This window comes from Melopsittacus undulatus, chromosome Z, assembly GCF_012275295.1.
Source record: "Melopsittacus undulatus isolate bMelUnd1 chromosome Z, bMelUnd1.mat.Z, whole genome shotgun sequence".
Taxonomy (NCBI): Eukaryota; Metazoa; Chordata; class Aves; order Psittaciformes; family Psittaculidae; genus Melopsittacus; species Melopsittacus undulatus.
Window position 1 is genome coordinate 56,106,052 of NC_047557.1, and position 15,710 is coordinate 56,121,761.

Sequence of the window (15,710 nt, forward strand, 5' to 3'; positions counted from 1 at the left end):
GAAGGGGTGAGCACTTGGTGGTTCCAGAGGTTGTCAGAAAGTGTGCAAGGGATTATCTGTGGCTAGGTTCCCTTAGACACTGCAGCAGTCCTCCCTTGCATGCACCTTCGGTGGTGCCAGCTTTGCCCAGGGTACAGTGTCCATTCCTCAATGGTTCTGGGGCTATGCTTGCAGTAATTTGCTTTTCTTGTGCTGCTTTTCTCTGGTCTGACATGTCTGTGCCATTGCATAAGCAATTAAGCTTGACAGTGGGATTTCTGAAGCCATTTAGGATCCCAGTTCATTGAGAATTTAATAGATGAAAGCAAAAGGAGTTTAAAACAGTCTTAAATATAAACAGCTGCAGGCTTCATCCCCTGTGGGCTAAATAGCTCATTTGTACATGTCATTTCTAGAGTAGTGGTTTAACCACTTGATGCCTTATGCCTGACTATGCAGAATGAAAGGCTGTACATTAGAGGTGCTCCAGTCTAATAAATATTGCAACTTTTGTGTCCTGTTCCTAAGCAAATTGAAGCTGGCACTCAGGGCAATAACCTTAGGACACAGCAGGGACAGCCTTTCGAAGTTCACCATAGTCTGCCACACCAAGGGTGGCCTCAGGAAGCCCCAGGAACTGATGCAAAGAACTGTGATTGCTGAAAGCGAGGAGCTATTCCAGGAGTGCACTGCTGCCTGCTGAGCTTCTCTTATGGTCCTCCAGGGTGGGTGGCCATAGGATGGGTCAGGACGACACAACCCAGCCACGGCATCCATTCTCATGGGAGTCCTGTTCCCAGATGAGTGAAATCCAGTCGTAAATCCCCCAGCACCTCTGATGCAGCCTGTATGGAAGTGAGCAAGACATACCTTAGATCCTTTGCTCTTACTTTGCTTCCTCACCCGCTGACTGGCTGTTCATCTCTTATACCCCCAACCAGCTAGACAGCAACAGCTTCAAGCAGGTCCCTCATAACTTAGCTTGATGATGGCCTTTACCTACAGTGTGGGGATATGCCTCATGTTCCTGTCCTCAGCCTCTCATAACTGGCTGAACAGGGACTCCACTTCCTGCTAAGCTTGAAAGTGTTTGGGACTGTTCTACTAAGTGGTGCTAAAACTGACTATTGCATTTCTGTTGTCAGAAAGTTTCACAGTTCCAACATCTGCTTATGGTGCCAGGCCTTGCTCTTCTTCCAGGCTCCCTTCTCAGAGGGACTAGAAAGAGAGCAAAGAAAAGTGAAAAACAGACTTTAATTGCTTCCTTGAGGAAATGTCATAGACTGACTCCAGTTGAGGGCAGATGGCCCAAGCCTGGTCTAAAACTCCTCCTCTATGGATACAATGCCTGGCTTCTCCCCATCCTTAGAGTCTGTTCATACCTCTGTCAAATCCACCCACCCCAGATGCTCCCGTTCCTGGAGGCCAGAGAGGGAAAAGCTTTTCTGGAGCCAGGATGTGTATAATGCATGTATGGACAGTCACTGCCACCGTGTGGAGATTAGCAGATTTGTGTGCCAGCTGCAGGTAGAGATAAAGCTTCAGGCAGCTGCCATCCATCCTTCGCCTTCTCTACCAACCTCTACCAACCCAGCTTTCCCTCTCCAATGGAGGAAAAAATGCATTTCATATGGGTGTGTTTCTCTGGCATCTCCACAAGATCGTTTCAAATTCCTCAAACTCATCTAGTTGATCCTAACCAAAGCTGGAGGCATCTGGCTAGTTATGCTTCTCACTTGCATGAAATCTCCACTGAAAATAAGGATCCACAGTATGGTTCAACTTCTGCTCAGCTAAACTGAGTACAGGACCCACTGCCTCCCCAGAGCTCCTGATCAGACTTTTGTTCCTGCTATAGTTTTGTGTTTGGTTTTCTGAGGAAGACCTACAAGATAAAGGTTGCAGCAGTTGGGGTAGAGTTGGTATACAGTTACTGCTTCAGATGAAGAGCAGACTCCATGCCATGGACAGGCCCTGCTAAGCCCAAGGCCCTCTCAGTCCCACATTGCCTGTTGTCAGCATATCAGTGTCTTAGGTTTACATGGGAAGCTTTAGGGATAAAGCAGGTGGGGAAGAGGGATGCCAGGGTGGCTACCATGAGAAGACACCAGAAGCTGCCACTACATGAGAGCTAGTAACAGCCAGCTCCTAAAGGTACCTATTGCTGGCCAGAGCTGAGCCCTCTGTGAGAAGATACTCTGATGAAGGGTAAAAAAGCACCATGCCCCAGCAGCAGAGAGAGATGGACAAGAGTACATGAGGGAAAGCCACCGTGCAGGCAGCAAGGTCAGTGCAGGAGGGGAAGAGGTGTTCCAGGCACCAGAGATTTTCCCCTGCAGCATGTGGTGCAGACCATGGTGAGGCAGCTGTGCTCCTGCAGCCCACGGTACAAATATCTACCTGGAGAACAGGGAGGATCCCATACTAGAGCAAGGGGGAACATGCAGCTCGTGGACAACCCACAGAAGAACTGGCTCCTGGCAGAGCTTCTGTCCTGTGGAGAGGAACCTACACTGGAGCAGGTTGCTGGCAGCATCTGTGGCACATGGAGCACCCATACTGACACACTCTAATTCCCAAAGGACTGTATCCTACAGACCCCACACTGGAACATGAGGGAAGAGCATGAGGAAGAAAAAGCATCAGAGGTGACATGTTAAGAACTAACCAAAAACTCCCATTCCCCTGCAGTGCTCAAGGATGCGACAGTGGGAGAGCCAGGAGTGAAACTAAGCCTGGAAAGAAAGGAGAAATAGGGGAAGGTGGTTGTATATCTGTTCTTATTTCTTACTGCAACTAAACAGACTAGAATAGCAAGTTAATTTCCCTAAGACAAGCCTGTTTTGCCTGTGACTGTAATTGCCAAGTGATCTCCCCATCCTTACCTCAAGTCACAAGCTTTTCTGTCATTATCTCTTCCCATCCTGCTGAGGAGGAGTTGGGTAGTAAGAGGGGCTTGTCAGTTAACCAAAGTTAGCCCACCAGTCAGTCTCTCCCACCCCTCTCCAGGAGCCAGGGATCAGCACTAGAGTTCATCCAGCAAGGATTTCGCCAGTATATTCCTCAAGCCAATGCTTTGAGTGACTGAAAGCTGTAAATCACAGAGCAGAAGGGAGCTGCTGTATCAGTGTGTGGGCACTGGTAAAACATGGCTGGTGGGTTTTTTTTTGTCCCTGCTAGATGCAGCTGGTTTCGACAAATGAAGGGTAAGGATTTAAACACTAAAATAATTGGATACTCTTACTGGAATCATTCAAGGGCAGAAGCCAAGTCTAACTTCATTGAGGTTAAGGACAGAATGAAAAGCAGATGATTAACTGGAGTTAGGACTACTGCTTCAAGAGACAGGGAAGAGATGTGCAGGTGGTTAACAGACTCCTTCCCCAAGTGCATGATGGCAGTTGTAGAACACATTGGTGCCACTGTTTCACTGAAATCCGATCACACATTCCACTCTCTGTGACCCCTTGCCCATCCCTTTCATGAGTTAGTCCACTCATTAAGCTTAGTTATTTGAGCCATGTGTTCCAACTGCTGTACTCAAGGAAATACATCTCTTCCTGTTGGCCAGCCCACTGTAAGAAAGTGAGCTAGGCAACAGGCTTGCAGACAAAAACATCCTGCTGTACTGGTTTGACAGCAAGGCACAGGTCCCAGCCATTTCATAGCCAAATGAGACTGCAGTCATTGCCTCAGGGGAGAACTTCTTTCTGAAGCCCTTACTCCCAGGAGAAACCTTTATATGTTTTCTTCTTTGCCATGTAGCTCAAGTTTCTTCCAAACATTCAAGTCAGTTTGCCATCTACCACTTCCCTCTCAAAAGCATCTTTTCAGGTCACTGGATCAAAGCAGTTAGTTCTGTTCATAAAAGCAGCAGACCACAGAGTTCAATGAAACCATGACTGCTGAGCTGTCTGCCACACAGTAATACTAGTCTTACCCTTGACATGAAAACCAAGCAGACCACCACACCTGCTGAGCTCTCCAGGGTGCTACTTAATACCCACGTGGCAGGGCAGATGGCCCAAGTTCTTAGCAAGGCTACTTGTACCCATCTCAGTTAGGGCAAAACTATTTGCTGTATCTTGGCTTTAACGATGCCTGAAGCACCAGGTTCTTACCTGCTGGAATGCAGTGCTGCTCCCATCCTGAATGGGGCTTCTCTGCCCAGCTGGTGCACTGTTGCCATAGGGATGGAGCCCTCTCATAGCTCAGCTAGATGCAACCATTAGGCTTTTCATACCATCACCCATCATTACAAGAACCAACTTCTAACAGTCAAATTCTGATGTATCTATGCATTTGAAGCAAATATGGTTGCTGGCTCCTGCAAAGGGAAAGTTGTCCCAGCACAAAATCCTCACTGCACACACACCTTCAAGAGCCAAGGCTTAAAGAACACCTCCTTTTACATAAAGCTACGCAAGTTATTTTCATCACACTATGCCTACATGCCAGTGCTCAGAGCTGGAATATACTGCAGCACAGGAACCTGAAGACCTGCTTCATTTCTAAGAACTGCTTTGCACTCCTGGTTTCAGCACAAGTTATTCCAGCCTTTTCCATCTTTCCCAATTCTGTCCTGAATTTCCAGTAACTTGTCACCTGGATCTTTCAAGGTGACTGCAGTAGTATCTAATTAAGGGAGTAACAAAGAACACATGAGCAGCATTTCCCATTAACTGCACTCTTCCCCTGAGGCAATAGGCAGCAGCAGCCTCATGTGGCCTCACATCAGCAAACACCATGTGCTGCAGCACATCTCAGTGGCTTTCTCATTTCTTGAGGAACAAGCTAGCTATCAGGGGGCTCCTACCAAACTTCACCTGGACTTCCTAACAGGGATTGTTTAAGCCTTCCTTGCTCCCAGCTACTGCTCAGCACCAAGCAGGCCACACAGGAAGTGCTTTCAAGAGCAATTTGCTTGTTTCCAGATGATACCATGTTAATGATACATTCTTACTCCAGCTTCATTTCATTCTCTCTCCACCATCTGGTCCACAGCACCACTTGGGCCAGTGGTTTCTCATCTGTGTAAACAGTCTTTCACCTGTCAGCCTACACACTTCTGCTGCACTTCTCTTAGTCAAATAGCTGGAGCTGCACAGAAAACATGTTGCATGTCCTTCTCATTGCATAATCACAACCTAGAGCTTACATCCAAGCAGATCTTTGATGGCTCATACTCAGCTAAAGGGTGCGGTCACTGCCTGGACTAGAAAGATCTTGTTTGAAACAGGGAACATGTGCAGCAAGCTACTGAAGGCCCTCAGTCCTCAAGAGCTAGGAAATTCACGCATGCTTGTGAAATGAGTGTAAGGCTGAGTAATACACAAGCTCTCTACCAGAAAAGGCTTACTCATGCCTACTTGCCTGTATACGTAGCAGAAGTCATGCTTTTTTATCAGTGATACTACAGGAGCAACACAGCTCACCTAGCTGTGTGGTCAGCAGCATTAGGCATAGCTGCTAGTTACAGCCCTGCCTCCTTATTGACTGAATTCTTATCCAGGACAACACCCAAGCCAGCAAGGGAGCCGCGCTGATCTGGTGGAAAAACACAGCAGTTCTCCTTGGTAACACTGGGAAGAGTAGTTGAATGCATACAGATGCTAGCAGGTCAGCAATAACACATGTAGACAACCTGCTGCAGGTTTGAAGAGTCCAGTTTACTGTCCAGCACAAAGAAGCATTCACTGTGTTCTAAGAATGCAATACTGCAAATGAAAGTGACAATATATAAATCCAAGTTACTTTGGGATTAAGACACTACAAGTTTTACCTGTTCACAGTCATTTGTTCCAGACTATTACCTAGAAACAAGAAAGTCCAACTCAAACTAAACACACTTTGCTACTAACACAACCAGAAGGTACAACAACCAAGCAAAAAGGCAGCAGCTCCAAGTCCCACCTTACACTTCCATAGTAGGACTGGCATTACGGCATGATAAGCCAAGTCTTAGTTTTGCGTCTGAAATGAAGCATGACAAATTTTGAAAGAATCTTTAGCTAAAAAGAGGCAATAAAAGAAAGAAGCTATCCCACCCAGTGACCACCCCCTTTTCTACAACTCCTAAACTCCCCTTTCTTTGTCTGCAAGCTGGACTGTCGCTCTTTGGATTACAGCCTGGTAACTATCACCTGAGAAAGCTGGCAGCAGACTTCTCATAAAGCAAAGTCACTGCTGTCTCACACAATGCAATTTTCCACCCCCAGCAATAAAACTTGATCAGGTTGTGTTTGACAAGTGTTTGTACTCAGACAGTACTCTTTTTACACAGCAAAACCCAAGACCTTGATGACATAATGAAGCTCCTTACATTTTCTTTTAAGGACAGACAGTATGCAAAAGTGAATTTTACACTTTATTGTACTCATTCCCATAGACCAAGAGGACAGTTTGCACCACTTAATCTAGCTAGCTTTCTTTATTTTAAGTAGAAAAGTTACAGGCTATAATTTAGCCGAAGCAGTCATGCTTCAAAGTCTCCATGGCTGGAGATTAGACTAGGCTTTTAATGGTCTCTTCCAGCTTCTCTTTATTGGCCCCAGAGAACTCTTGCACCTGTAAAAAGAGACTGAATTTTAGAACTTTTGCATTCAGTGCTTCATAATATTAGATGCATACCATCCAGACACAAACACATCTACTGAACTCTGCTACAAGATTTTTCATCCTCAAAAGCCTTAATAAAAACCGCTTCCAGACTGCTACTGCTGCAGCAGTAATCTGTTATTTACATGTAAAACTATGTAGAAAACTGTTGATCCTGAACCAATGCTGTGTAAGACCTGAGTACAAGCTTGAAAAGACTGGAGGTCCCTACACAACAGAGGTAGCTGAAAGTTCCCTTGGACTGCTCAGGACTCTTAACCAATCAAATTCTGGAAGGATTGCTCCAAATGACCTGGCCCTGAGCCTGGCTTATCCTGTGAAATTTGTGCTTGTTGCAATTTACACAAGAAAGACAAAGGCAACATTTACATCTCAAACAACAGTGCTGTCTTCCAGTTCCTACTGGGGTGCAAGGTTCAGAGCAGACTGCACCAAAGGTCATGAAACTGCTTGCTTGGTACTTACATATTCAGAGAACTACCAAGGTCACCCAAAACAAAAAGCCATACAGCACGGTTACATATACCACCTACACCCTGGCACATCATAAACACAATTCTCCCAATTGCATTAAGAAGCTGTGGGATTTTACCCTGAGAAAATTGTCAAATGTTCATTATTAGTCATGACTTGGCCCCATACTGAATTCAACTGAAGGCCACTTTGCACCCGACACTCACTTTATAAGGTGGAATTCCATTGCCTTCAGCCATGAAATCTCAATCCAAGCAGTGCTTTACTTTAGCAAAGCCTACCTTCAGTTTGTTTGTCAAACAAAGTCTGAGACCACACACTTTGTCTGAACTAGAGAATTGCTGAGCTGAGAGGCATTCACAGCATAGGCAGCCTACTATGCTGTCAAACCATGGTCCGAATCCTATGTCATCCACCTCTCGGCAAAGCAGGTCCTCTGCCAGGGACAGGGCCTCCACTTAACAGGTTACACTGCCACTACAAAAAAGCATCTGAACAGTTGTTTCAGCTGTGTCTATATTCAGCTATGTTTAAGGCTGCTGTTTGGGTGGGATTCCATTGCAGACAGTCACATTCTCTACTCAACTATGATCTGCACCCAGAGAACAAATTTTTACCAAGATGGTAAAAAACAGGGTGCTAGGCAGGCAGACTAGCAGTCTTAACCCAGTCATCTAACCCCACTAACCTCTCATGGTGCTCTGTTAGACTGGCCTGTAACACTATCTTAGTTCACTACCAGGTAACAGGGTTTGCTTCATCAGTTAACTGCTGGTCCTGCTACATTTCCTGCAGCACCAAGATGAACTTGCTCACTCTGAGAGGCAATGCCAGTGGTGCCCCAGAAGCATTATCAAGACAAAGCAGGCTAAGTGGCCTAATATTCACAACCGTTTTCCAAACATTTAGATTGCCTGCTCCAGTTGCCAAAAAGCAGAACCTACCTTTTTCCCATTCTTGTAGAACTGGAATGTTGGCATGCACTTCACATCACAGTGTGCAGCAACGTCCTGGAAAAGACAGAATACAATCTTCAGCTGTACACATCTGAATGATGATAAATTTAGACCCCACTAGCTGCCTTTTGTTTAGGTGACAGAGCAAAGCTATTACTGCTCAAAATGAAGCAAAAGCACTTCTGGTGGTCCATAACTAGCAAAGAGTGCAGTGTTAACATCTCCCTGAAGTAAGCCTGAAGGACCCTCCTTCAACATTTAATTCATGCTATAGTAGAAACACATTTACTGTACTTGCACCCTGTGTTTGGAAAAAGAGACCTCCTAATCAAAACACATACGACTATTTGTAAGCCTTAAGAGCCTTACAGAAACTTGGTGCTTCAATCCAACATTCTTTAAGTACCAGTTTGACACTGCTGGAACTGCTACACAGCGTCATTTTACTGCACTTAAGACATGAAAGAGGCAACAGTGTCAAGAGTAGTGGAGTGACCAGACAGATCCCCAGACAATCGCAAGCCGTTAGTATCAGGGGAGATTGCATCAAAGCAGCTTAAGGCCTTAGACTAACACTTCCTCCCAAAGTAGAGGGTCACTGTTCTAAAGTTACCCAACACAACTTCAACTGTGAAGATAACCAAGATAGTTTGTTCTGTTCAGGTGTCCTCTAACAAAAAAAAAAAAATTGCCATTTTCAGTGTAAGTGCTAAACCCCTAATCTCTGCTTTGCAAGGCTGAGGTAATCTCATTTTGTTTCAGTATTTGCAATGACATTTTTAAATAAGACATCTTCATTGTCACTCGTGTGGAATTCATTAGCTAATCCCCGCCCCCACCTCCAGCATCACCCCAGACCATACCTGGGCATCATCCACATCAATTTCAATGAACACCACATCACCATACTTCTCACACAAACTCTAGAACAAAATAAGAAACTATGCAGTTACAATGTTTCACAAAAGCTTTTTCTAAGAGATCCATATTAATTGTAAGGCTTGTGCTGGCACCATTGCCACCTAAACACAAGGGGTGGAATTGTGATAACTGTGTACAGACGGATAAACAGTTTCACTCTGTATCTCACCTCTTGAGGCAATGCAACTGTAGACCCTGTAGACCCCAGATGCATGTAAGCATTAGCACAGCAGAACTTTAACCATGTATATATTATATAGCTCCCAGCTATATAAAAGAGTGGTATATTTAACTCAATAGTCTCAAAGGAGATAGTTCTATAAGTTCTCCCTCTTCCAGAAAAGGCTGGAAATCACATGTAGCAAAAGGAAGTCTCTCCCATGTTATTGTTAAGCAACACGAAAACATTCTTTATATTTTAATACAGTTGCCAATAAAAACAAAAAGGCTACTTACGTGGAAAAAGGGCTTGATCATTTTGCATGGTCCACACCATGTGGCAGAGAAGTCAACGACTACCAGATTCTCACCAGCAGACTGCAATTCTGCCTTAAATTCAGACTGTAAAAGAACAAAACAACTGAAAACATTAATGATCTCCCCCTTCCTTTCTGAAATGGCTCAGACTAATCCCAAAGCTAGCTTGCTATCGGCCTTAACACACTAACCTTTTTGGTTGCTCTTTAAACATATCATGTAAGTGCTTCAGTATGAATTGTTTTCACCACTGCTAGCATCAGCCAGTGTCTTATGACTCTTCAATTATAAAAGGACCATAATGCTCAGTCATCCCAACTCACTGAACTGTGGAAGCAAAAGCTAGATACTCAGCTAGCCTACAATCCTCAACTCTGGAAGCTCTGTTTAACGTTATCCCTGAATGTGACCCTTACGGTTTTTAATAGTAAGTTTCTCGTTTCTGTCTTGGCAGGAAGACTTCCATTTTCTTCTGGGACAGACGTCCCTCTGCAGAATTTTAAAAGAACAATTCTTTTTCCACACTCCTCCTGTTTGATGCCTTTTCCAATCAATGGTAACATCAAAACAATGTTGTGTGATTTACCCTACAGCTTGCTTTCTAAAGCAACCTCAGAATTTATTTTATTTGTTTATTTTTTTTTAACTTATTTGGCCAAGTGTACTCATGTGTAACATCATTAGCCAAAGCAAAGCTACATATATAGACCACTCAAATAATACCCAAGAATTATTTAGAGCTTTGAGTCTGTTTGTTGCACTTAGTGACACCAACCATTTTTGGACAACATTCTTTGGAATTTAGAGGTCCTTCTGTGCCATTGGCCATGTTTTCTGTTTAAAAAGTGAATGCTTTAGCAGAACTGAAAGCCATTAAAGGCAATAAATACTTGCATGCTAGCAGCAGGAAAACGAGTATCACAGGCAGAAGCAGAAAATGCTAACCAGCTACTTCCTGACAGTGTCTTTTCCAAAGCCAGTACAAGCCACTTCAACATTCCTCAATTTTGTTCTCACAGCAATGCAAGCTTCAGGAGAGCTGTTAATATAAACTTCATTTCAGATTATTCCTATATAAGATAGCTGCTTTAACTCTCCCCCAACTTGACAAACCAGAGCATTAGACCTCTGTCAGCAACAGCTACCCAACAGCAGTACAGTTACTGCCACAAGTACTCAGTGGTTGGTTCTGCAGTGCAGGAGTTACATAATTAATGCCAGCTTCTGTAACCTGCCACAGTAAACTGATACTTTATTCTAGTAAGCTATTGCCCACACTCTTCCCCCCTCCTTAAAGAATGACATCCAGGTGAGTAGCCAAGAAGGTACACAGTCAAACTGGTCACAGGCATATTTAACAAGGAAGCAGAAGGTCCTGCACCAGCATTCTTATGTATGAATAACCTACATAACAGTCTTCATAACTTCCTGAAACTTCAAATACATCTGGCATTACATGCCTGTTAATAAGGCATTTTCCCTCCCAATGTAGCTATCTTCAGTTCAGCCTCCATATTTGAGTTCTTCCATCCTTGCGTATTGGATATTCAGTCTACTCTGCTGTAACATCAGTAGCTAATGCTTCACCTATTCTGTCTGAAAGAGATGGTACCAGTAAACTTTCCAGTCCCTCCACACTGCCCCACTCCTGTATTGACATGGTATGCATGCTCACACCCCAGCCCCAGAAATGCCCCATTCCCATCAACAAAGTTCTCTCTACACAGCAATCCATGCTAGCTCCCTGAGACTACTATCTAGAAGTTTCTCACTCAAGCCTCATTCCTCCCCACCTTCAAATCCTACAGCTTGATTTTGGTATAGCTTCTCATACCTCTGCACTACAACATTACCAGCTCTTTACTGTTTCCACTTCCTGCACCTGCCAGTTAGACAATCCTCTTCCTACCCTGAAGTCCTCCATCTGGCTTCTTAATTACTGTATTCTGCAAAAGGAAGTCCAGCCCTGGGATGTTTTGTCATATGGCCATACACCTCAGGTTTGCTGTTGCACTGAGCAAGGGGAAGGTAGGAGGTCATGATTGGCTGGTCACACCATACACCACTGGAGACCTGATGCTGACTACAATCAGGTGTTAGTTACCTTGTCAGTCACCTTTAGTACTGCCTAAAATGGCTGTAAGAGAGTGAAGAGATGCAGGTCCGAAGGTGATTACTCTTGCAAATCAAAATTTAACTAGTGAGAAGTCCTGAAAGTTTTCCCAGAGAACTTAATCTCGCTAAACAGTGGTGGGGGCAAAACAAGCTATTTCACCCATGGGATTGGCCTCCATAGCTGTCTTTTACATCAACTGTGAAGAAACAAGTTGTCATATAAAAACCAAGTCATCTTTGTTAACTTAAGGGGAACCTCCCACAACAAGACCATCTCATCACACCATTAGATGATCCTACAGCTTCAACAACCAATACTTTCTTCAGACAGCACCTTAATGGGGAAGCCTCTGACCAATTGTTTGATTTTGCCATTTCTGGTCTTTTTTTAAACATATAACTACAATCCCCTGAGCCTATATAAGACCCCATTTTGCTTGTATTGTCCTCCAGCAGAAAAGCACATGCTGCATTCAACAAATACATTAGCACCAGGCCTCCGTTTCCAAGGGCCAAGTAAGAGAAAAGGCTATAGTAATGATAGTCTCCAGTGCAGCAGAGATTCCCAGAACCATGTAATACCTCAAAATGAAGGCTACTGACCACAGATGGTGCTGAAAGGAGTATTTGGTTCTCAGCAGTAGAAAAGACAGCTTTAATCAATCTGCTAGGTGGTGTGGACCTTAGTTGTAAAGGTGATTTCCTACACATATCAAGGCCCCCTTGAACTTGGATTAACCCAGCCATCAGCTGACTGCCAATGGTAACTACATAATTTAGTGGTGTTTTGGGTTTGTTTTTTTTTTAAACACAGAAGCTGCCATAAACAGATTGAAGGTTCAACTGCCCAAAACCCTTAGAAGGCAGCCTTTCTTCTGCATCTGAAGCTGCTAGTTTTCAGTATTTGCTTTGACTCAATTTATAAACAGTCAGCTTGAGTAAAGAGGAAAGCTCTGGCAACACCAGCTTTTTAACAGTTTAAATACCCCACTAGCTTCTGCTGTAAAAGGCATTATGTCCCACAGTCAGACCCTGTTACATGAGTCACCCATCTCAAGATCACATAACTGAACCAACTGAAGTACTGCTCCTTCTGTCCACTGGCAGGGACTTGAAAAGGAGCAGTAAAGCACCCTTAAAGAAGCTGTTCTTCAGAAGCTAGTCAGTTTCTGAAGAGATTATACAAAAAGGGCCATATCTAGCTAGCTGTCACATCCACATTACTTTACAAATATCACTTACAATAGATACTTTCACAGGCAGCTAAATAAGTTTTCTATTTTGTTACAAGAAAAGAATATAAACCTGCTTTCCTGAAAAACAGAAGTGTTGTTAAACCTTGTTGTCAGCATGTCTGTTGAGTCCATGCTCTCCATGGATAAGGCACAAAACCATGCTTTAAGTATGACATACTATTAATCAATGTTAATGTCTGGGAGGGTAGCAGAAGCCTAGCCCACTTAATGTTAGAGCAGGCTCTTCTGCCAAAGCCAAGTTTAATGACTCTCCATTTTTAAGCTGTTCCAACCCGTAACAAAATCCTCAAACCTTACCCATAAACTTCACCCTTCTGTCCCTCCCTAAACAGTGAAGGGGGAGAAATACAAGCCAGGAGAATTATTTCAGGTTGGACTCACATCATATTCTATCTGCAGGTCCTGAGTAATGAGGCATCTTGTTTGCCTCAACTTCAAGGAGATTTCTGCCTGCACAGGTACTCAAACTGTGGTCACAAGTATTAGAATGCTAATGGGTCAGATAGCTGTCCCGTCCCTCACACTGGCAGTATGTGAACAGGGATTTCTAAATTCAGGTACTACAGTATCCTGTTACCAGCTGAGACATTTCCTTCAGATTTTAAAGGGTGATGAACAATAATCTGTCATAATACGAAATTACAGCACCTTCCGTCTCATTCTGACCCTGTGAAGCCTCAACTCTAAGCGAGTCCTCCTTGTCCTCCTTCCACTGTCCCCCTCCCCCCGCTGCAGCGCGAAGAAGTCTCCTCCTGGCCGGGCAGCCGCGGCACCCAGACTACGTCCGCAGCGCACACCGGCTCCCGCTTGCCCGCCTTTGCAAGGCAAGGCCTCATCGAAGCCCACGGCAGCCACCTGCTCGGCCCAGCTTCCCCCGGCGGCCGTGGCCGCCAGCAAGCCCACCCGCTGCCTCCCTTCCCGCCGGGGAGGCGATGGTCACCTCGCACCTCTTCCCATCCCCTTCACGGCGAGGGGTCGGCGGCCGCAGCACTCAAGGCTGGGAAGCAGCACCGCCGTCCGCGGAGAAGGAGGAGGCCGCGGGCCTCCCCTTGCGCGGCGTTGCGGGAGAGTGGAACCAACGGCCGCCCCGCGCCTAGCGGACTCACCAGACAGCCCACACTCTTCACCATGACGGCGGTTCGGCGTCGAGGAGGAGGGGCGGCGGATAACTGACAAGAAAGCACCGGAGAGCTTCGTCCCTACACTGGTGCTGCTCCTCTCCCCAGCCTACACCCACCCTGCTACGTCCAGCTGCCTCAACAATATCCCACTAGCGCTCCTGCGGCGCCCCCTTATATATCCGCCGCCTCGCCGTCCTGCGCATGCGCGGGGCCGCCTCTCCTCTCCCTCTTCCACCGCTTCTATGCGCCCGTTTCCGCACTCCCCCCCAGGGAGTGGGGCTCGGATTCCCGAGGGTGGGGGTGACGTCACGGCGAGGGGTGCCCGCTCGCTGAGCCCCCAGCACAGCGGTGTCGGGCCGGGCGGCATCTGGGCTGTGGCGCCAGCGGCCGTGGTCCGAACCCCGCCCGCCTACGGAGCCCCGGGGCAGTTACGTGGCAGGGGTGGGCGAGCTATGCGTCCTTGCGAGCCGCCAGGGGGAGCGGCGGCAGCGGAGGGAAGGGGAGGGAAGGGAAGGGGAGGGGAGGGGAGAAGGGAAAGCGCGGGGACCGCTGAAAAAGTGCTGTGTAACGATGAGCAGGAAGTATTCCGGGGCAGCGGCTCACACACGTCCCTCCTCCTCCTCCTCCTCCCACTCTTCCCTGCCGGTTCTCGGACACAGCGGCCTATTCGCATTACGGGAAGGAGGAGCGCAATAGCGGGGGTAGGGCGGCTGCTGCGGCCCTGGAAGGCAGGAAAGGAGCAGATCTTAGGAAGATACTTCCTTACTCTTTTTAAACCTTTTGTCTTCTGTTTTTTATCCCAGCGCCAAAGCACAGAGCTGCACCTGTCCTCTGGGTTGCAGGCCTTTTACATCACTGACATGAGTGGTGCTTGCCTAGTGTAAACACTAAAATCAATACATATGACTAGAGACTGCGAGCTTATTCAGTAGTTCAAAGAATCATAAAATAGATCAGATTGGAAGGGGCCTTAAACATCATCTGGTTCCAACCCCTGTGCCCATGGCAGGGCGAGGTCACTTTCCACTAGACCAGGTTGCTCAAAGTCCTGTCCACCCTGGCCTTGCACACTGCCAGGGATGGGGCCCCTCTTGTATAGTTCCCCTCGTGGAGAGGGTCAGCCAGGACCAGAAATCATCCTCACAAAAATTACTCCTTTCAGCTTTCCCAGCCAAGAGGACTCTCTCATGGAAACTTAAATTACCATTTGTTTCTGTGTGTTTTGGAGAGGTCCTTTGTTCTGCTGCACTACTGCCCATCCCAGAGTGCAAGAGTGCAAAACGGGGCTTGTTGGGGCCCTCCTTCTGTTGGGCTGGAAGGATTTAATTTTTGGAGTATTGGGTTACTGACTTCAGCTCCTGCTATAGGGGTCACAGACGAGGTGGTACTAGGTTTTGGGATGCTTGATGCTGCCTGTGTGACGAATGGGATATTTCTGCAGGCTTAAGCAGCCAGGTTACCAGCCTGTGGAATGTTTGCTCTGACTGCAGCTGGGCAGAGGATGGGAAGTCTCAGTGGAGGTCCTGGATAAAAAGTGCTTCTTCATTAGCATTTGGGTATCAACACATCCCAAGAGGATGTGCCCCACTATGTTGGTTTGCTTTGTGCTAGCCACTGAAAAGCTGGTAACACCCTCAAGGCCTCAAAGCTCGCCCCATGAGATTTGTCTTGGAAATCTCTGAGTCTTGAAAATCATACTGAGAATAAGTCAGGTTTTATTTTGTAAGTTTACTAATTATGTTGCTTACTCCAGCAGCAGAACCACCACAACCACTAGGGTCTTGTTTCTGACC

The 15,710-nt window shown here is 46.1% G+C and overlaps 1 protein-coding gene across 1 annotated transcript; it reads right to left on the bottom strand.

Annotated features, from left to right (window-relative positions):
• Positions 1 to 6,333: 6,333 nt before the first annotated feature.
• TXN (thioredoxin) lies at positions 6,334 to 14,048 on the bottom strand. Its single transcript, NM_001281553.1, is given in 5 exon segments — positions 6,334 to 6,546; positions 8,016 to 8,081; positions 8,891 to 8,950; positions 9,405 to 9,509; positions 13,903 to 14,048. Coding segments are annotated over 5 exon segments (318 nt in total). The 5' UTR covers positions 13,927 to 14,048; the 3' UTR covers positions 6,334 to 6,483.
• Positions 14,049 to 15,710: the final 1,662 nt, after the last annotated feature.